The following is a 21,762-nucleotide window of genomic DNA, read 5'->3' as shown; positions in this document are numbered from 1 at the left end:
TCTTCCCCTCATCTTATTTTATTCACTTGCCTTCCAACTATTATGTCTCCCCTTCTTTTTTCTCCTCTCTTTTGTCCCTTCTTTTTCTTTGTTTTTCTCCCCCCCCCCCTCTTTTTTATATTTGCTTCGCCAATAGGGGGTGGGTCCCCCTCCCCACATGTGACCCGCCTATAGACTCGCCTTACGTCTGATCTTCATTTCGCCTTCTTTCACGGAGGCTCGGTACCCTTTCGATGTTAACCACGCAGATCTTATCCCTGCACATCTTTCGGACATGCAGTTAGTCAAACTGTACATTACATTGCATCCAATTTCCGCATGCCACCATCCTTGGCTGGGGGACCAGTTTCCCCTTATTACTCTTAGCATTCTGAACTGGCGACCAGATTGGGAGCAGCGTGGACGTTCGATTAAAGGGTCACCTGCAGTTCCGTTGAAGGATTTGAAGTCTGCACGGTACCTGTACATATCAAACAACAGGAGGTGGAGTGTGGCCGAGTTCAGTGACTTCAGTGACTGAAGTAAGCCAGAAGGAAAAACCAGTAAGATCAGTAAACTTTTTTACTGGTTTCCAATAGAATTTTACTGGTTTCCAGTATATTTTTACTGGGCCAGATGATTTTTAACTGAACCAGTTAATTAAATTCAACTGGACCAGTTCAATTCAACTGGAGACCATTTCCAACAATCGCATTCCAGTTGAAACAAAGTAGTAGTACCAGTTAATTATTCTTTTCATCAAACTGGTGTTACTGGCCCAATAAATGGTTTCCAGTAGATTTTTACTGGTTTCCAATATATGTTTACTGGACCGGTTGATTTTTAAATGGACCAGTAAAAATCAGCTGGAGACCAGTTTAAACAATTGCATTCCAGTTGAAACAAAGTAGTAATACCAGCTTAATTGTTTATCATCAAACTGGTGGTACTGGTTCAATATATAATGACTTTATTTCAAGTCAGATCATTTGACGAATTATGGAAAATGAATCTTGCAATTCCAAGAAAGTTATTATCGTTACCATTTATCATTGTTATCATCATTCTTCTTATAATTATCATTGTCATCATTATTATTGCAATTATTATTATTATGATCATTGTTATTCTTTTTACTGTTATCATTGTTATTGATATTATTATGATTATTATTATTATCATAATTATCAAGTACTAATGTTATCATCAAAATAATTATTTCCTTAAATTATGATTAAGATCAAAGGCAAAGGAAGATATTCCTCTGATATAGCTAGTCAACTGGTCTAAATTCATACTTTGAAATTGAACTGGTCAGGACCACTAATACCAGTAATTCTGATGATGCTGTTCAGGTGGTTTACCTCATTTGCATATTTCCTATTTTTAAAAGAAAAAATCATGATTGAGAATAGAATATCTTTGCAATGGCAATCACTGTTGTTTAAAAACTTTCTAAATAGGTGTATGAACTAATTCATAATGAAAATGTGTAATTTCATCATATCACATTTAAAAAAACGGCAGAAAGATTAATTTACTAACCATCTTTTCCATCACATTTCTCTGACCATGGTATATAACAAACCAAATGCATGTAATAAATTGATCGATGACCAGTACGAGGACCAATTCGACCAGCTCGAGGACCAGATTAGATCTAATATCAGTGTGAAGACCAGTGTGACCAATAACAACCACCAGAAACAAGACCAGTATAAAATTCCAGAACTTTCGAGACCAGTTTCTTTTTAACTGGACCAGTATGACCAGTTTTTTTTTTTTTTTTTTAAACAAGTGCACACCTAGTACCAACACGCATACATTCGTAATTCCGAAGCTTCGTAATTCCGAAGGTTCGGTTATTCCGAAGGTTCGTATTTCCGAAGGTTCGTAATTCCGAAGGTTCGTTAATCCGAAAACGAAATAAGGTTCGTTGTTCCGAAGGTTCGTTAATCCGAAAACGAAATAAGGTTCGTAATTCCGAAGGTTCGTTAATCCGAAAACGAAATAAGGTTCGTAATTCCGAAGGTTCGTTAATCCGAAAACGAAATAAGGTTCGTAATTCCGAAGGTTCGTTAATCCGAAAACGAAATAAGGTTCGTAATTCCGAAGGTTCGTTAATCCGAAAACGAAATAAGGTTCGTTAATCCGAAAACGAAATAAGGTTCGTTAATCCGAAAATTAAATAAGGTTCGTATTTCCGAAAATGAAAATAATTCATTTTGGTAACAAAAACGATGTTGTCACTACAAGATTACACGATATTATGCAATGATATATAACGATCGATGATGTGTGTTGGGGCCAAAGCATGTATTTCATTAAGAATGGCGCCCTGATCAAGCACAGGCTAATTTCGATTTTATCTGAGCAATTGCTGCCTATAAGCAAATGGTTTAATTAAAGATGCAGGGGATCAAGTGTGTTGGAAGCGTGCGAGCAACCTCTAGATAATAGGATTTGTATTGGAGGGGATGTCATTTTTAATAACAGCTTCTGCTGGTAATAAAAATAAAAATAATACTAATAATGATCCTTGTGAGATGTTGAAAGCGCGAATCGCAAGCTGAAACTAGTAGACATTTCATGTAACAAGACGTGAAGTGAGCATTCGGAGCATTTTTTGTAATCGTGAGAAAGATGTGTATCTTTCTAAAATAAAAAAGAATTAATGCGAGGGCGAGTTGTAATTTGTTTATATACTGACCTGGGGCCCGTTGCATGAAACTTTTTACCTGAGAAAACTCAGGTTGTTTTTACAGGAGTTTATGCCCTGTGCTAAAGTAATTGGCGGAAATCAGACTAACCTTAGTTTTCAGTTTTTACCAGAGTTTTCTCAGGTAAAAAGTTTTATGCAACAGGCTTCAGAAAGTAATCTTTTAAGGACTGTATTTAGTGACCCATGAATAGAATATATATCTCACGAACTAAATAATGAGAGCGCGAACCGCAAGCTTAAAATTTGTGATATTCCAACCTGAAAACTGGACATTTCATACTTCTTTTTTGTAACCAGGAATAGAATGAGTTCCTCAATAAACAATACTTGATGCGAGCGAGAAACGTGAGCCAAATTTTTCCGATTTTCCAACCTGAAAACTGGACATTCTATAGCATTCTTGTAAAAAAAATAATAATAGCTGGGAGAATAGTTTTCAGAACTGAAGTGGCTTCCCTGGGTAAATGATATCTATACCAATATCATCATTCTAGGCCCACATGAAATTTCCAAAAGTTTGAGCACGTGATTCGCTCGCAACATCTCACAAGGATGCCCTTTTAACAGTATTGACCAAAAAGGTGAATTTTACATCTTCAGATTTGACTTTTTCCCCAAACTGCTTGCTCTCTACGCTCGCAGAAATGAAACGTAAATATATAACTTTAGCATGTTTAGTGATCACTTAAAAAATTGTGCTCAATTTAGTTACTACAAAAACACACAACCTCTTTACACAGATGCTAATCTAATGGTGAAAATATCCGTTTGCACCAAATTGCCCCTATTGGCCCCTTTTTTTTACTTGCCCCCCCCCCCAAAAAAAAAAAAAACGTTCCGCCGCCATTGGCTAAAACTCGCATCGTCTTCATGGCTAACTGCAAAAAGTTCTTAAAATGTCCCCTTTAGATCAGGTCAGAGCTTATATATTCAAAAATTCTGTTCGCGCTTCTTGCTAGCAGTTATTAAAATTTAGTTACATAGGCATCTCGCTTTGAAGATCACAAACATATTGCCCATCATATTAACAAAAATATATAGCTCGCGCTCGCATTATTTAAAAAGGGTTTATCATGTTATTACATATTTACTTTATTTTATAAGAATAAAGCTAATTATTGACTGTTAGGACTACCCTTTCAAAGAAACAAAAAAAATTAACTTTAAACTGCCGATCAAGGAAAATATGGCGAAAACAAATTGCCCCCCCCCCCCTCTATTTGACGAAAGTTGGATCTGCCGGGAGGGAGGCAGGGGGCATCAAAAATGAAAAACAGGGGAATTGATATTTTCCAAAATGGGAAAGTTCCTTTTTTAAATATAAATATGCCGTTTTTCATGTTTTTTTCGAAATAAAATACTCTTTTTAAAGTATACAAGTTAAGTTAAGTTTTCAGGCTGGAATATTGAAAAATTTCAGCTTGCGCTTCGCACTCTCATTCGATTGGTGAAATATGCATCCTAAAGAGGTCACTAAATGCTTTCTTTAACAGGTTCCTTTTCTGGTCAGTATGTTTAAGCTCGCGTTTTGCGCTCGTGTTAATTCTTTAGTTAGATGCACATCTTTTTAATGACAGCAGAAATCTGCTCGGATTTTTAAAAACTAATTTTCATTTTTATTGAAATAACCTAAAGTTTAGCTTGTGATTCACGCTCGCAACACCTTGCAATAATGCCATTTTAAGAATAACTGACCACAAAAAACGTTATACAACTTCACCTTTGAATTTGTTTTACCAAGCCGCTCGCTCATTAGACTCTCTCCCGAAAAATAAAGCCTAAATATACATTTTGCCATAATAAGAAGTCACTTCAAAAAAGTTATTCTCTACTTAATCACTATCAAACAGACAATGACTTCAAGCAGATGATAATCTTAAGGTGAAAATATCACCACAGTCCCAATTTTGACGTATGAGTTTCATTTTTTGGCTTTACCCCAACGAAAATTCGTTCGGCCGCCCTTGCCTTCCCATCCTCATATGATAATTGAACGGCAACAGTGTCCCCCGCCCCCCTCCCCTTGCCTCTGCCTCTGCTTTCCCGGTTTTCATTTTTCGGATTAACGAACCTTATTTCGTTTTCGGATTAACGAACCTTCGGAAAAACGAACCTTATTTTGTTTTCGGATTAACGAACCTTATTTCGTTTTCGGATTAACGAACCTTCGGAAAAACGAACCTTATTTCGTTTTCGGATCAACGAACCTTCGGAATAACGAACCTTTTTTCGTTTTCGGATTAACGAACCTTCGGAACAACGAACCTTATTTCGTTTTCGGATTAACGAACCTTCGGAACAACGAACCTTATTTCGTTTTCGGATTATCGAACCTTCGGAATAACGAATCGTCGGAATTACGCCACAAATGTTCGGATTAACGAACCCTTTTTCGTTTTCGGATTAACGAACATCGAGGTATAGGCAATTTACGTGTTTCGGAATTACGAACCTTCGGAATAAAGAACCTTCGGAATTACGAAGCTTCGGAATTACGAAGTGTAACCGTACCAACAATGCATACAGCATTTCCATTTATTTGAAAGCAGGATAAAAGAGCATTGTAGATTAAATGCCTTGCTCACGGGCATAGGTGCCGCGGCCGGGGATCGAACCCCGGACTTTCCATGTATAGCCAAGCGCCTTAGACCACTCGGCCACGGCACCTCCACCTCCATACCTCCAGTTAGACCAGTAAATCGATGTTCAAGTTTCCAGAGTTACCAATTCTACTGGTCTAACTGGTCCAGTGGAACTGGTGTTTCCTTCTGGAAAGTAATAGATGAATTGTGTTTTTTTTTAGCCTACGGCAGCCATTTGGGCGCCATCTTGGATTTCCCTTGCACATGGAGTGCTAATATTCACTCTAACTTGTATCAATTTGTTTACCCACTGGACCATGGAATGTGAACCCAAATAGGATCTAGGGTGGATAATGAGTGAGTTATATCCATTTCCAGTGAATGGCGGCCATCTTGGGTGCCATCTTAAAAATAACTACTTTCCCAAATGCGGATTTTGGTAGATCTTTAGTATGTTATTACTGAGGTCAAATACTGCAAGAAACAGTTGAAAAAATCATTAATTGCAATTTTTCCGGGTCAAACAATATATTGATCCGTCCTGAAGTGGAAGAAAAATAAAAACAGAATCAAACAATCAGAACTCTGGAAACTTTTCATCAAAATTGGATATAAAATAAAGTAATGACATAAAGTTTCGCTTTAAAAAAAAAAAAACAGTTATATGCACAAAAAGTGGCATGCAAATGAGAGAGCTCGTGAGAGCGTCGATGATGTTACTATTTCTTTTGTTTTTTGTTTTTATTTGTTTGAAGTACAATATTTCCATTTTTACAGATTTGACAATAAGAACCAACTTTGCTGAACCTTGAAATGTTAAAAAGACAATGTAATTCCATGTGCTCAGGGGAGAATGAAACTTTGTTTCACAGGACAATGAGGAAAAAATGGAAATATTTCAAATAGTGAGTGAGTGATCATGGTGATGTCATCAGTCCCCTCGTTTGCATACAGACAAAACAACTATTTTGTGAAATTAAGTGAAACTTTAAAATGTCATAATTTTCTTACTTTACATCCGCTTTTGATGAGATTTTTACTGTGTTATGCTTTGTTGGATTTTTCTCTATTTATTCAAAACAACTTTTTGTGGACTTGTCCTCTATACCCCTTTCATAAACCCAATTATGCGGATAATAGCCGCATGATTTGGTCGTAAAATCGGAGGAGGACCAGATTTATCAGCATTATTTTGATGCTGCAATTATCCGCATAATAGCAGCATCGGGACCAGATTTTTACTTTATGAATGCATTTCCAAAGTCATGCGGATAATTGCATGGTGCGGTCACAAGGTCACCCTTTTCCATCGCAACCTCATCGGAGAGGGCGTGTGCAGTTGCCATGACAATTATTCGCCTTTTTCAGGTCGGGCGCTCTAAAATAGTGCGGATTATTTTCGGAGTTTGTGAATGCAATTTTTATTGAATTAGCCGCATTACTCTTAGGCGGATAATTGGGGGTGGATTTATGAAAGGGGTATAATAATAAAGACGATCATTTCTTACTTTTGATCAGCACCTGCCAGAAAAAAGTCGTAGGAGCCGTAGATGGGAACCTTGATTTGCCAAAACCTGATATCAATGCGTAGTCTGACCGGGAAAGGGCCCAATGCTAACATTCGATCAAGTCCTATCCAGTGATCCCCCGATGGGTCAAGAAAGCCATCCTGATAGTCGCGTAACGACGGATTAAAGTCGTATATGCTATCGGATTGGGAAGAACGCTTGAGAAGAAAATGAAATGATAAATTATAACAGAGACACCTTGAAAAAAACACTTCGAAAAGAGATTGTGAGAGAGGTATAAGTGAACATTCATCCATCAAAAGTTGATTAAAATTGCCAAAATTTTATCCCAAAATACAAAAAAGTCCCATTTGCCACCCCCAAGAAAGTTTGATGCATCTGATGTGATTATCACCTTTTAAGAATATGTATCTGTGTCTGTATGCACATAAAAAAACTGCGGTGTAAACCGGTACCGGTGTATATAGAGGACAACACCAGTCATTTTACACCGGTGTTAAATCTAGTGTTATAGTTTAATACCTATAGGTGTTATTACAACACCGTTGATTGTTATATTGGTGTTAAAATTGAACCCGAATTTATTAGTGTGTGGCACTTTGTACTAGCTTATATTCTCTACAAAGTTCCTTCATCAGAGTCTCGAGAACACATGTAATCTTACCAGATTGCATTATATCATATAGAATAACAGGAAATTGGTATTTGGTGTATGTAGGTCCATGGTGTATGGAACTTTACAAATTTCCTTAAATAAAACACCATTTTCCCCTTAAACAGACTTAAATTGTAGAAAAATTCCTGGTTTATGAATTTACAGAATGATTCTGTTATTGCTTTCTTTGCAAAATCTCCCCCCCCCCCGTAAAATCGGGGGGGTTTTTTACAGTGTAGGCTCACTTTCAGGTTTTATCTTACTACTAGTGTACAGTTGTACGCAAGTTTGAGGGTACTTCATGTACTATTATGATATTAATTGTCATGGATGCATGAAGTGACTTAACATGCCAGTCCAAGAAGAATTGTCAGTTTGCTTTCTCAGACTTTTGAGAGACAAGATATTGATGTGAAAACTATCAAACCAAAGTATATCAATCGATTTGCATTAAAGGGATGGTCCAGGCTGGAGATATTTTTTATCTCAATAAATAGAGTAAAATTCACAAAGCAAAGTGCAGAAAATTTCATCAAAATCGGAAGACAAAAAACGAAGTAATTGAAGTTTAAAGACTTGCATTATTCCGGTGAAACAGTTCTAGGCATGTCTTTATGAATATTTATTAGGTGGGCTGATGATATCATATCGCCACTTGTTCTTTTGTATTTTATTATATGAAATTAGGTTTAGTCAAACTATTTCTACCAAGAACTAAAACAATTGGATTGGCAACTGATTAAATGCATTGGTTATTTATTACCTCAACTTATTTCATCATACTGTAATTGTAAAGATATTGTTTACACATGTATGAAAAAAAATGAAACAATTATGATTTCATGTAATAACATACGAAAAAGGAAAGTGGGGATGTGACATCATCAGCCCACCTAATGAATATTCATGCCGATATGCATAGCTGTTTTAAAAAAAATATTGATGAACTTAAAATTCAATAACTTTGTTATTTGATAAAATTTTCAGCGTTTCTTTATGAATTTTACTCATTTTATTAAGATATAATATTTTCAGCCTGGACCATCCCTTTAAATTATATTTTCAATACTGCATAAAACATGGTAATGTAACCCAATGACTATCTGTTTGAGTTAGACATACCAAATATGTACCCAGGGTATTTATTCTGTTTGCCTTATTTGAGATTGGATGGATCAAGATACCCATTCATTACTTTCAATTAATATTTTCCTCATAAGCTCTCTATAGGCTTACTCCATTTTCAAATCTAAATGTATTTTAAAGATGTCTTATATAGAGGTCCTCCCCCTGGGGGTCCCCCTACTAATTATTTGTTCTCAATATTTTATTATATGTTTTTGATGTGTCTAGACCCCATTTACACATGGGCTGGTGTCACGCCGGTGTCAAGCCGTCTAAAAAAAATATGTTTACACATGTATAGCAGTAAGATCTGCTGGATGCCGGCTTGAAGGCGGCTTGACACCCCCCCCCCCCTTTACACATAATAGGCATAGGGACACTTGAATACGTGATACCGAGGTCAACCCCCCCCAAAAAAAAAAAGGGCATTTTTTTGTATTCTATTATGATTAGTTTGTTGTATTTTAGGCACTTCTAATTGTTTGGATTGTATGCTCTTTTTTACCTATTGAAATTTACCTATTCAATAAGCAATTGCTTTTAAAAAAGTATTCAGTTTGGTTTTAAATATCGAACTTTAAGGGGCGATAAAACTTCAAGGAGTTTTAACCAACAGTAAAACTCTTTCCAAGGCCATATGCTTTAGGATAGTCTTGATAGATACACCTTTTGATAAACAATATGAATTTTCATTGATTTTTTTAGATGTCCATTCATTTCGCTAGTGCAATGTGAAAAGCACCCTCTCGTGTTTGGTTTTGAAAACAGCTTCAGGTTTAGTTTACAAAGGTTGCAATAGAATGCTTTGTTGCCATAGAAACAAAGAAATTCACTGTTTGATTATGGTCTAGTGAGTTGGTCTATACTGGTAGTTTGTCATAATGTTGGTAGAATTCTAAAGGGGACAAAGTGATGTAACTGCATAGTAAATTTTGGCCCCCAAAAAAACTTTTAATCTCTAGAAGCAGGTGTTACCATGACAACATGAATACTCGCAAAATAACAATTTTACATGCCTTATACAACATTGTATTAACAATGTAACCGCTGAGCTTGGTGACTTGTAAGCCATCCTAGGGTAAGTTATGGGGGTAAATTGTCAATGGGGTACTAAAAAGGGGAAAAATCTGAAAAATTAACTTTTGAATGCCCCCTTTAAGTTTCGATTGGTCCCCCGTGAGGGGGGTCCGCGGTAACCCCCCCCCCCCCCCCTACATACTCCACTTCACTCTTCATGAATTCAAACGGTGCTTGAAATATATTCTTTTTTTTTAGATTTAAAAACAAAATCAACTTGCGCTTCGTGCGAGCATTTTTTTTTTAGTTTTAGTAATCATGCTGATGAATTTAAACGTGCTCGAAATGTTCCCTTTATAGATTTTGTTCCCGCTCCCCCCTTTGAAAACTCCTGAACTGGCCCCTTCCCGAGGCTTACCATGATAACAGTCCAACCTCCCCCATCAGTGTCCATGTCGCACTTGACTGGGAAAGCATTCCCTTTACCAGGCTTGATGGTGTAGATGTCGGTCCTGTTGTAACCAGCATCGAACAGAACTTTACACGATGTTGCCCACTCACAGAGAGGTCCCGTGAAACCGGGCATACAGGCACATGGTTTGGACACATTGTAACTGGTGGGGTGACGACCAATAAAAGAGCCCCCGTTTTCACAACGTTTAGTGGGGCTTCGTTCATCTGTAAATGTTGTGAAAGTAACAATAATGATAATACTGAGTGATACTGAGTGACACTATCTTAATATTTCCCCTCATTTGCAGCGTCCTCTTCCAGTTCAAGTTTTTAAAATCTATATACAGTGTATACAAACATACGAGAAAACCGAAGCAAATGAAGAAAATAATAGCCTACCTCCGTGAAAGCTCATGTGCTCATGGGAGGCGACAGGGATATGCAACAACTATCCCTGGGATCGAGGCGAGTTGGAACAAAAATAATGGGGAATCTTTGCACCGCGATCATGCCGGGGCGGAACTCCCGGGGGACGCGTCCCCCCCCCCCATACCAAATAGTAGGGGGACTCAATAGCAAATGTCCCCCTACTATTTTCGGTCTTTTATGATGGAAAGAAAAACGTCATTCAAAATCGAAATAAAACATGTACTTTGGAACAGATGACCTTACTTTTTGGATGATAGCCTTTTTTTTCCTTTTGGTCGAAATAATTTTACTTTTCGGGTGATAACCTTTTTTTTTAGCTCGTGAAATTTATTTTGGTCGAAATAGCCGTACCTTTGGGGTGATAACCTTTTCTTTCTTTTTTGGGGGGTCAATTTTTCCAGCCCCTGGTACCCCCCCCCCCCACCCTTTGGGAGAGATTTCCGCCCTTGAACGCGATGCCAGAAAGAATTCAAGAACACAGTAAATGTATTGAAGATGCCTCTCAAAATAATGACAAAGAACAGCTCGGATTTCTTTGCCGAAAGCTGGTGAATCGGAACAGCAACTTCGTCTTAAAGTGATCATTTCACTTTGTTCTGATTAAAAAAACTCTCATTTTGGTTCTTGAAAATGGGCTTACCATTAGGCTTATAGTGTAAAAATACCATCCCAAAAGTTTCAAAGTATATCTACAGGATCGATTTTAAAACCTTGGAGATGTAAGCCAAAGTTTGAAAATGATTGGGAGTTGGTTTCAATGAATATAATAGAGCGGGTCTGTCCAACACAGCTACATACAGTGTGTACAAGGTAGACACTGAATGTCCAGTGCAGCTAATAATAGCGTGTGTATATAGGAGATACACACAGCAGAAGGCAATCAACATATAGCCAACGGACTTTTTGAATTGGAGAAAACTGGTCATAAGCTGGAACCCGTCTACTAGACTGTTCTCAAAACCAAGCTAATAAATTGCTACTTGTATCTAAATTAGAGTTTTTCATCCTATATTGTGGTCTGTTTCAGGGTTATTTTTAGGACAAATACAGGCACTCATACACATGTTTCGTCTCAGTTTGAGAATTTTTTAAATCAGCTGCTCACAAAGTTAAACGATCCCTTTAAAGGGGAATGAAGCATTTGGAAAAAATGGGCTTGTGTAGAAACAGAGAAATAAAAAAATAAGAATAAAGAAAGTTTGAGAAAAATCAGACAAATAATGAGAAAGACATTGGAATATTGCAATCACTAATGCTATGGAGATCCTCCCATTGGCAATGCGACAAGGATGTGTGATGTCACTGATGAACAACTTTCCCTTTGGTGGACTAAAAAATACCCTCAAATGTCTCCTTTTGCTTTTTCTTATGATGATACAAACTCTTTATCAATGATGTATTCTTAAAAAAATATGTATCACGTGCCCTCATGGAGAAAGAACATATGATCTATGGATAGATGTGATAAAAGAGGCAATTCAAGTGAAATATAAACTAAAGTATAAATGGGGAGAGTTGTTCACAAGTGACATCACACATCTTTGTCGCATTGCCAATTTGCTATCTCCATAGCATTAGTGATCGCAATATTCAAATGCTCATAACTTTCTCATTATTTGTCCTATTTTTCTCAAACTTTTGTTGATCTGTTTCTTTGATTTTTCTGTTTTCACACAAGCTATCTTGTTCCAATGGTTTCATTCTCCTTTAAGTTTCGGAGCTGATGAAAGTTGCAAATATGTCGTTTATCCAGACATAGTCTACTGGATGAAACTGATGTTCTGATTCACCGAGTTTTGACAAAGACTTTGATGTTCTTTGTCATGAAGGGCATTTGACGTTAACATAGGCGGCGGAAGTGGGGGGGGACGTGCCCCCCCCCTAAAATTTAGGTTGATAACCTTTTTTTGGGGCGCTTTTCAAATTTTTTACCTGTGTCCATCCCAAAATTTCAGGTGAACACCCCTACATTTTTTGGCTTCCGCCGCCAATGGACGTTAATGCTCTAAGTTATTGAATCCGTCGTGCGTAGTGGAGCAAAAAACAAGAAGCAAAAAAAAATCCCGTTATCTTTCAGTAGGAATCTCGCTCAGCTTCTTTTCCTTTCTAATCCTCTCATTTCAGCATGCGCTAACCAATAGGAAATACCAAAAATAAAAGACGCTGAGTCGGATACCTATAGGGTACACTTGTTAAGGTTCATAATTATATCACCTTCTCTGCATATATCGTTAGAAATAAACACTTATAGTTCGTGCTATTAGCAGCTTTTTCGGGAATATGCGATCTTGAACTTTGACGGGAAAAAATACAAAATTGGGCATTTTTGTTCTTTATTTTTCATTCTGGGAGAGAGAGAGGGGTGCATTTCAGCTTCGAGGATGCACAATATGCGTTCACAAAGATGCATAAAGCAATTGAAAATCCTATTTCTTAGCGTGTTGACCACCTATATTCAAAATATGCCAGATTGCCAGGTATTAATAGCAAGAGGATCGAAATATAAGGAAACGCTTACCACACATAATTGTGGCAGTTCGTTGTTCATAAGATTCTACCAAGATTGTCTTGCATTCCGTCAAATCGATTTCGTCTCCCTCGCAGCTTAGACGCACCATCGTATATGGAGGCGATGATCCCTTCGTCCCGGGCGCAGCGTCGGTAACGTCTTTGATATGGGCTGTGACTGCGTCGAGAAATCCAAGAAAACGGCAGACAACCGCGGCGCTGTATATGTCCCAATATCGTTTGCTTACCGGGAGCCAAACGTTATCGTGCCGGATCTCCACGCGACCTTCTTGCGTTGAGCGTCCACCGATGATGCGGACTTTATTCCGATTGTCTTGCTCAATCGATGAAGTTGTGTGTACTATACATGATATCGGGGGGGGGGGGGTAATTCCAGTTATTGTAGCGTGTCAAGTATTAAGAGGTAAACATGCTTAAATACCATCATGGTTATCAAATGATCTTCAGCTTAGATATAGAGTACCGAAGCGATGACATCAGTTGCCATGGTGTCATATTGCGGCCTGGTTCTAATGAACCCGGAACGAAAGCGTTTGTTTCTTACAGGAGAAAATGGCTGCTAACGAAATGATCGCTTGCAACCTTTTTTTAGACGAGCCAATATGTGTACAGACGATCGTCAGGTGCGACTCTGTTTAGAACCAGCCCGCCATGACACCATGGCAACATACATCACACTCCGGTACGTTATAGCTATTCGTTTAGTTTCATTCGCGTAGGCCTCTAAAAAATATAGGCCCATGTATAATCTTGAGTGGTTTTTTTCATAAACTCAATTCCAAGGTTTATGTTTGTTTGATTTTCGTGTATAAAATAACAAATGCAAAATACATATGATAAAAAAGTTTAAAAAAAACAAACAAACAAATTCAGTTCCAATATCATATTGTTTCTGCCTGCTAGTCTTCCATGGAGACATGCAGTTTTAATTGATAGCAATAATTACCATAATGTATACCAGTTGACCAATGAATATAATTTTAGAAATAATTAATTTGCGTAAACAAGATTTACCGCAAAAGAGCTTAGTTTCATTTAGATGTTGTTTTTTTTTTACAAAGAATTACCTTTAGGTCATTTTTTTTCTCCATAATTGGAAACATAATTAAGGATTGATAGGAAGGCCAATGGTTTTTGTTAATTACCCGCACCGTGAGTACCGCATACGAAGCCAGACTTGGTCTCTGTACATTCCTCGCTTTTCTGACACGGAGACGATAGGCAGCCTAATGACGGAAAAGAAAAAGAAATATATGAAATCGAATTCTTTAATGAATTGATATTTAGATGTTGGCCTAGTCACATCAACCCAACCGACTCCAAACCGATCCACAGTATATGTGACTGTGGTATACACTGCAAAAACTCTGGTGTTGATTGAACACCAGCCCGGAATCTATATGTCCACACCAAAGAAGTTTTGAAACAACACCAGTTTGGAATCAAACTAATGCTGTTTTAATACTAATTGGTGTTGTATAAACACCTATCTGGTGTTAGACCAAAACGAAACTGGCTCTTCTGGCACTTATCTGGTGTGGACATATATTATAGATTCCGGGCTGGTGTTAAATTAACACCAGAGTTTTTGCAGTGTATATGAGGGAGTTTTTGCAATGGCGACATGAACGGAATCTACAACATAGAAAATCTATTGTCGAAATCCCTTCATGACAAAGCAGTCTTTGTCGAAAGTCGGTGAATCTAAGCAACAGTTTCGGATTGGACTCTGGACAAACGACGTAACATTTGCAATTTTCGTCAGCTCAGGATTGTTACGACGATCTGGTGTCCCAGTTCAGTAATGTTCGATAAAGGCAACTCAGCTGTTCATTGTGAATTTGACTAGCATTTTCAATAGAATGTCTATTATTTTTCACATCCACACATTTCTTATGCATCCATCATGACAGACTATGACAAGAATAAGAATCCTTACCTGGACTAACAATATTGTTCTTACTTCTTTATATTCTAAGACGTGTGTGGGTAAAAAGCACTGATCTATTTCACACCCTTTTTTACTTTTTTGGCTGAAATTTGCATTTTCCCTCTAAAAAAATACGTTTTGTTTCAAAGTTGAAAACTATGTGGTGGGGTCAAGAGTTATGTAATGGGTCATCACTGCTTGACACCACTACAATGTGTGACTCATTCATTCTTAGCCTGGGGTGGTGGCTCAGCTTGCCCCTATGCTCAACTTACCCCGCCTTTCCCTTCTGTTTAAACTTCTTAAACAAATTTATAAAAAAAAACAATTACTCTTTTGAAATACTATTCATTTTATATTAAAGACAGTGTTAATGGATCGGAGACTTTCCCTGTTTGAAAGTCATCTAAAGTATAACCATATTCATTCATTCATTCATTCAATTTTTCCAACAAAATTTATAAGCAATAATTACAATAAATAAAATATAACATCAGAAAATACAAATGACATAAATATTCAAATAAACCAAATATAAAGAATATACACCTGATGCAGAAGATAATACATCAAAAATGTTCGAAACACGGAGTGGTCCACTGAAAATATCAGATATACTAAATACTGGAAGCCATAGGTTGTCTAGATGTACTCCAGAAATAATAATAAGAAGAAAAACCCAATAATCACATGAAACTTTCATTATTTACAACCTTTATATACTACTCATTGAAACTTGACCCCCCCCCCCCCCGCTACAAGAGAAGTAGAAGGATGAGACCAATTACCAAGAATGTTTGCCCCGTGAAAATTAACGTTTACCAACAGGAGAGTATTTTCTTCTTTCACCTTTTTTTTCGGGGGGGGGGGTGCACTCACCGATCAGCAGGGTGTGGGGCGTGGCCCTTGTAACCCCTTTTACGATACCCACTTATTTTTTTTTTACGTAAGCATTTACGATTCATAATCAGTCAACTAATCCTGTGTGTGTTTTTTTTAAAGAAAATACTAATGCACTGACGTACACATAACTTGCTTTTTTTATCGCCCGATTACTTTACCAGTCCTATTTTCTGTTATTTCACCATGTTCATCGTTGTTATCCCTCACTTTCTGCTCAAGTTTATTGTCACGTTTTTCATCTTATATTTTTACGAAGTTTTGAAGTGCAAAAAGCGCATAATGCAAGATTTAAAAGGTTAAGTACACTTTCTATTCTCATTGTTCATTTAATTACCGTGTTTGCCTCACGTTGTATGTCGGCAGTAACTTTCCAAGATGCATGCCATCCAGGGTCTGGGGGGTATTAAATCTTCAGGCTCTGTCACATCGCACCGTGCAAGCCTTGAGTGTGACTATTTTTGCTACCCGCAGAGTCGCCCGCACTGACATCTCGCACGCATCTCACACGCAGACGCCCGCAATCTGCCGCACGCAAGTCTAATTCACACGCAGAAAAGTTTTGAACATGCTCGAAACTTTGTTGCGGGCAATCTGCACTTTATGGATTCAACACCGGTGTAAAATGCTAAACTGGTGGTGTAATTTGATACCACTGTTTTTGTCTCACCTGCGAAGCAAAGTGAGACTATAGGCGCCGCTTTTCCGACGGCGACGGCGACGGCGGCGGCGGCGGCGGCGGCGTCAACATCAAATCTTAACCTGAGGTTAAGTTTTTGAAATGACATCATAACTTAGAAAGTATATGGACCTAGTTAATAAAACTTGGCCATAAGGTTAATCAAGTATTACTGAACATCCTATTAGAGTTTCATGTCACATGACCAAGGTCAAAGGTCATTTAGGGTCAATGAACTTAGACCATGTTGGAGGAATCAACATCGAAATCTTAACCTGAGGTTAAGTTTTTGAAATGTCATCATAACTTAGAAAATATATGGACCTAGTTCATGAAACTTGGACATAAGGTTAATCAAGTATCAATGAACATCCTGCATGAGTTTCACGTCACATGACCAAGGTCAAAGGTCATTTAGGGTCAATGAACTTTGGACGAATTGGGGATATCTGTTGAATTCCCATCATAACTTTGAAAGTTTATGGATCTGATTCATGAAACTTGGACATAATAGTAATCAAGCATCACTGAACATTTTGTGCAAGTTTCAGGTCACATGATCAAGGTCAAAGGTCATTTAGGGTCAATGAACTTTGGCCGAATTGGGGATATCTGTTGAATTCCCATCATAACTTTGAAAGTTTATGGATCTGATTCATGAAACTTGGACATAATAGTAATCAAGCATCACTGAACATTTTGTGCAAGTTTCAGGTCTCATGATTAAGGTCAAAGGTCATTTAGGGTCAATGAACTTGGCCGAATCGGGGGTATCTGTTGAATTACCATCATAACTTTGAAAGTTTATTGGTCTAGTTCGTTAAACTTGGACATTAGAGTAACCAAGTATCACTGAACATCCTGTGCGTGTTTCAGGTCACATGTCCAAGGTCAATGAACTTTAGCCGAATTGGGTGTATCTGTTGAATTACCATCATAACTTTGAAAGTTTATGGATCTGATTCATGAAACTTGTACATAAGAGTAATCAAGTATCACTGAACATCCTGTTCCAGTTTCAGGTCACATGATCAAGGTCAAAGGTCATGTAAGGTCAATGAACTTTGGCCATGTTGGGGTTTATTGTTGAATAACCATCATATCTCTGTAAGTTTATTGGTCTAGTTCATAAAAAGAGGACATAAGAGTAACCATGTATCACTGAACATCTTGTGCGAGTTAGAGTAGTATGCAAAGTCAGCACTGCTGCTATATTGAACCGCGTGATGCAGGTGAGACGGCCAGAGGCATTCCACTTGTTCGAAATATGCATGCATGAATTTTACAAATTCATAAAGAAAGCAACCTGTTAGCAATGAATATGCATAATACGTATTTATCACCAATCAAATCAGGGCCGTCACCAGCTTTTTTCTGGGGGGGGGGGGGGTGCTTTTTATGAAAAAAAAACACAAAAACACAAAAAACAACGTATTAACTCAATTTCATGCAGTTATATAACTGATCTATTTCAAAAGAGCCCTCAAGTATCCCTACCCCCCCCCCCTCCGATTTTTTATTTTTTTTTATTTTATTATTATTTTTTTTTATTTTTTTTTTATTTTTTGTTTTTATTATTTTTTTTTTTGGTTCTGAAAGGGGGTGCGTTCGCACCCTCCGCACCCCCCCCCTGGCGGCGGCCCTGCAAATTGAATGACTTTAGTAGATTTAAGGACGTTCCACAGTTATGATCTGCGCATATGTTACACTCTGCGCACTGACGTCACAATGGATGAACAGGTGATTAATTAGCTGTGGGTATGAGCTGATTTTTCTCATCATCTGCACTCTAACTGCAGATCCGATGAGTTATTTTATGAAGCTAAAAAAATTAAATTATTCCATGGACCATTTAAAAAAAATCTACAATTTCAAAATACTTTACTTTGTACTGCTGCCAAGAATCACGAATATGAACCCGAGTTTGAATGAATGGTAGAGTGCTTTTGATTTTTTTCTTCACATAGATACAAAGCATTCGGCGCATTTTTGGTGTTTAAAAAGCACATTTGCATTAATGAAAATGCTGATAGTTTGAAAATAAGCACATGAACCCCTATTTTTGGTTGTACCTCTTAAGTATACCTTCCTCTACAACTTTGCAAATTTTGGTGAAAATGACATGGATTTTGAATAAAGTGCAGCATTTATTGTACATTCGTAGTTTGTTATTGAAATTTCACATGTTTGAGATTGGGTTTTTGTTATATTTTATGCCATTTTTAAGATCTGACAGTGCTGTTAGACTAAAAATTGCAAACAAATAGCACTATAAATGTATTCTCCATTCTAACGATACAATTATTAACTCTCTTGCGAAATTTGATGGCTTTTTCATGTATTTTGACTGAGTAATATAGGTTTAAACTCATTGTAGTAATCTTGCGAGGTCTAAAAATGCCAAACTCTTTTGAATACACAATTCTTAAGAACATCAATTTAGGTGAACTTTGAAGCTCTATAGCAAATAATCAAGCACATGGACCTATGTTAATTTTTGCATATTTCGAATATTAAGGTTCTAAAGTAGGTATCTATGTGCAAAGTTTGGTGAAAATGACATGGGTTTCACTTTAACTGTGGAACGTCCTTAAACCGTAATTGCATGAAACGGACCCCTGATTAGGCTGCGCTTACTTGGTTTCATACAATGAAGCTTCTTCGCTGCTCCATGCCCTCGATATACCCTCGTAGTGTCATCCAGGTATTTTGGCATCAGCAAATTATCTCCACTGTCATCGCTACAAGCTGGCATCTTTGAGTCATGGATTGACGCAGATACCTGCTCTGTATCTGCAAATATAGGATCATAACATAACGTTAGTAATTAGTATTACCATTCTCCTGACCAGAAGGTAGAGTGCCCCATTTTTAAAGTCTTTAGTATATGACTTGACCTGGATCGAACCCACACCCTCCCGTTCTAGGACACCGCACACCTTACGACTGGTCCACGATCTACTTTAAGGCCACCGCACACCTTACGACTGGTCCACGATCTACTTTAAGGCCACCGCACACCTTACGACTGGTCCACGATCTACTTTAAGGCCACCGCACACCTTACGACTGGTCCACGATCTACTTTAAGGCCACCGCACACCTTACGACTGGTCCACGATCTACTTTAAGGCCACCGCACACCTTACGACTGGTCCACGATCTACTTTAAGGCCACCGCACACCTTACGACTGGTCCACGATCTACTTTAAGGCCACCGCACACCTTACGACTGTTCACGATCCGATTTTGGGACAAATTTTTCTCATTTTCCGAAAATGTGAATGGAACATATCATTTTATTTGAGGTTAAAATTAATGGAAAGAATTCTAATATAACCATTTTGAAAGATTGCAAGTCTTTATTTTGGAGTAAAGGCCAAATTAGTTTCAAATCGTAGGCAATCGTACGACTGCTGTGACGGCATTACGACTAGATATTAAATTCGCTTTTATTCTAAGACGGATGATAGCATAGTCACAGTCTTATACATAGGTATTCGCTTGATGATTTCGATCATTACCCGGTAAGATATTCCAAGTCGCAATATTTGCATCAAATTCTATTAAGTTTTATTCCCAAATTGAGTCACAGACCAATCGTAAGGTGTGCGGTCGTCTTTAGGAACAAATCGCATTTGCTTATTTTTTTTCGAATTGGAAAAGAAGAGTATGAGGTTCAAATTAACTTTAAGAATACTAATATAACAAGTTTGGATGATCGAAAGCTTTTATTTTTTGGGGAAAGGGCCAAATTAGTTTCAAATCGTATACCAATTGTTGAACGATGGCGTCATTCCGACTAGATGTTCAATTCACTTTTATTCTATAAATATAGGATAATAACATAGTCTCAGATTTGAACATGTATTTGTACGATAATTAGACCTTCACACAGTAACGTGTTCCATGTCTGTATATAGTAGCATCAAATTTTACTTATTTTATTTTATTCCATAATCAATTGACGACCACCCCAAGCCATACTACCATACGGTTACACTTCGTAATTCCGAAGGTTCTTTATTACGAAGGTTCGTAATTCCGAAAAACGTAAATTGCCTATACCTCGATCTTTGTTAACCCGAAAACGTAAAAAGGGTTCGTTAATCCGAACATTTGTGGCGTTATTCCGAAGGTTCAATAATCCGAAAACGAAATAAGGTTCGATATTCCAAAAGTTCGTTCGTCCGAAAACGAAATAAGGTTCGTTGTTCCGAAGGTTCGTTAATCCGAAAACGATATAAGGTTCGTTGTTCCGAGGGCTCATTAGTCCGAAAACGAAGTAAGGTTCGTTAATCATTACGTTTTCGGATTAACGAACCTTAGGATTTACGAACCTTCGGAAACACAAACCTTCGGAATAACGAAGCTTCGGAATTACAAATGTATGCGCTACCGGTTCACCTTCCCATTCGTGAAAAGAATTCGTTACATTCTTTAAAAATAATATTTCTACCTGTTGCAAGCACGCTCCAGAAGAGAATGTTGAATATGAGACCTCCATCCTAAAAAGGGAAAAATAAAAAAAAAGTGAGGACTGATAAACGGATTTAAAAATTGGCTTTGTTTGTTTGATATCAGAAGAAAACAAAAAATAAATATATGGTTGGTTTGTTTAGAGATCTCGCGCATAAATAAGCTATCATAATTATGTGGGGCAAAAAGGAAGAAACTGGGTGAACTTCTAACATTCCTTAGAATTTAATTTTTAAATATTGTTGATACCCACCATACTATTCGATTGTGCTTTCCCGTTCCTGTCACCACTGAAATATACTCGGAAGTTAAGTTGAGCAAAATACATACGCGACTGACTAGAGTGGCACAAATCAGTAGAGTACGGTGGAAAGCGCACTTTCTTATTATTTATGTATGATCGGAGTGGTATCACTGTATTCGGGGATGGTGTGGGGTGGGGGTCGGAATTGATCTATCTATATATTTCTTCTCTCAGTCGATTTACAGGGGTGATACAGTGTTCCTCGGCCACTCCCTTAAATCTCAAGGATTCAAAACAAATCCAGATTGGCTGTGATTGGTAACCAGCTGAATAATTGAATTCATCATTTATTTTTTTAGGTTTAACTTTTCAATCTCAAAAGATTCAAATTCAAATCATAGCTTTATGTATAATTCCACAAGGCTTAAATTTAAATTTAACATTCGGCTGGTCAATATAAGCACGGTCGAATTAGTTTCATTATAAATCCTTTGTAATTAGAGTGTAGT

General features: G+C 37.5%; 1 protein-coding gene across 1 annotated transcript; it reads right to left on the bottom strand.

Moving 5' to 3' along the window:
- Window positions 1-168: 168 nt before the first annotated feature.
- On the bottom strand, window positions 169-21,049 carry LOC121425996. Its single transcript, XM_041622123.1, has 7 exons — window positions 20,990-21,049; window positions 19,167-19,322; window positions 14,166-14,246; window positions 13,010-13,360; window positions 10,028-10,287; window positions 6,792-7,009; window positions 169-460 (listed from the first exon to the last, which is right to left on the bottom strand). The coding sequence occupies exons 2-7, from the start codon at window positions 19,282-19,284 to the stop codon at window positions 169-171; spliced, it is 1,320 nt and encodes a 439-aa protein (XP_041478057.1). The 5' UTR covers window positions 19,285-19,322; window positions 20,990-21,049.
- Window positions 21,050-21,762: the final 713 nt, after the last annotated feature.

The sequence above is a fragment of the Lytechinus variegatus genome, chromosome 13, assembly GCF_018143015.1.
Source record: "Lytechinus variegatus isolate NC3 chromosome 13, Lvar_3.0, whole genome shotgun sequence".
NCBI classification, from domain to species: domain Eukaryota; kingdom Metazoa; phylum Echinodermata; class Echinoidea; order Temnopleuroida; family Toxopneustidae; genus Lytechinus; species Lytechinus variegatus.
This window is presented reverse-complemented; position numbering and strand designations above follow the sequence as displayed.

Excerpts from the sequence above, each read along its gene's own strand:
- LOC121425996 (XM_041622123.1), bottom strand. The coding sequence starts at position 19,284 with ATGCCAGCTTGTAGCGATGACAGTGGAGATAATTTGCTGATGCCAAAA. Across the intron at positions 14,247-19,166 it reads GCTTCATTGTATGAAACCAA|GCTGCCTATCGTCTCCGTGT; the intron begins GTAAGCGCAGCC and ends TTCCGTCATTAG. Across the intron at positions 7,010-10,027 it reads GAGGTTGGACTGTTATCATG|CGTTCTTCCCAATCCGATAG; the intron begins GTAAGCCTCGGG and ends TTTCTTCTCAAG.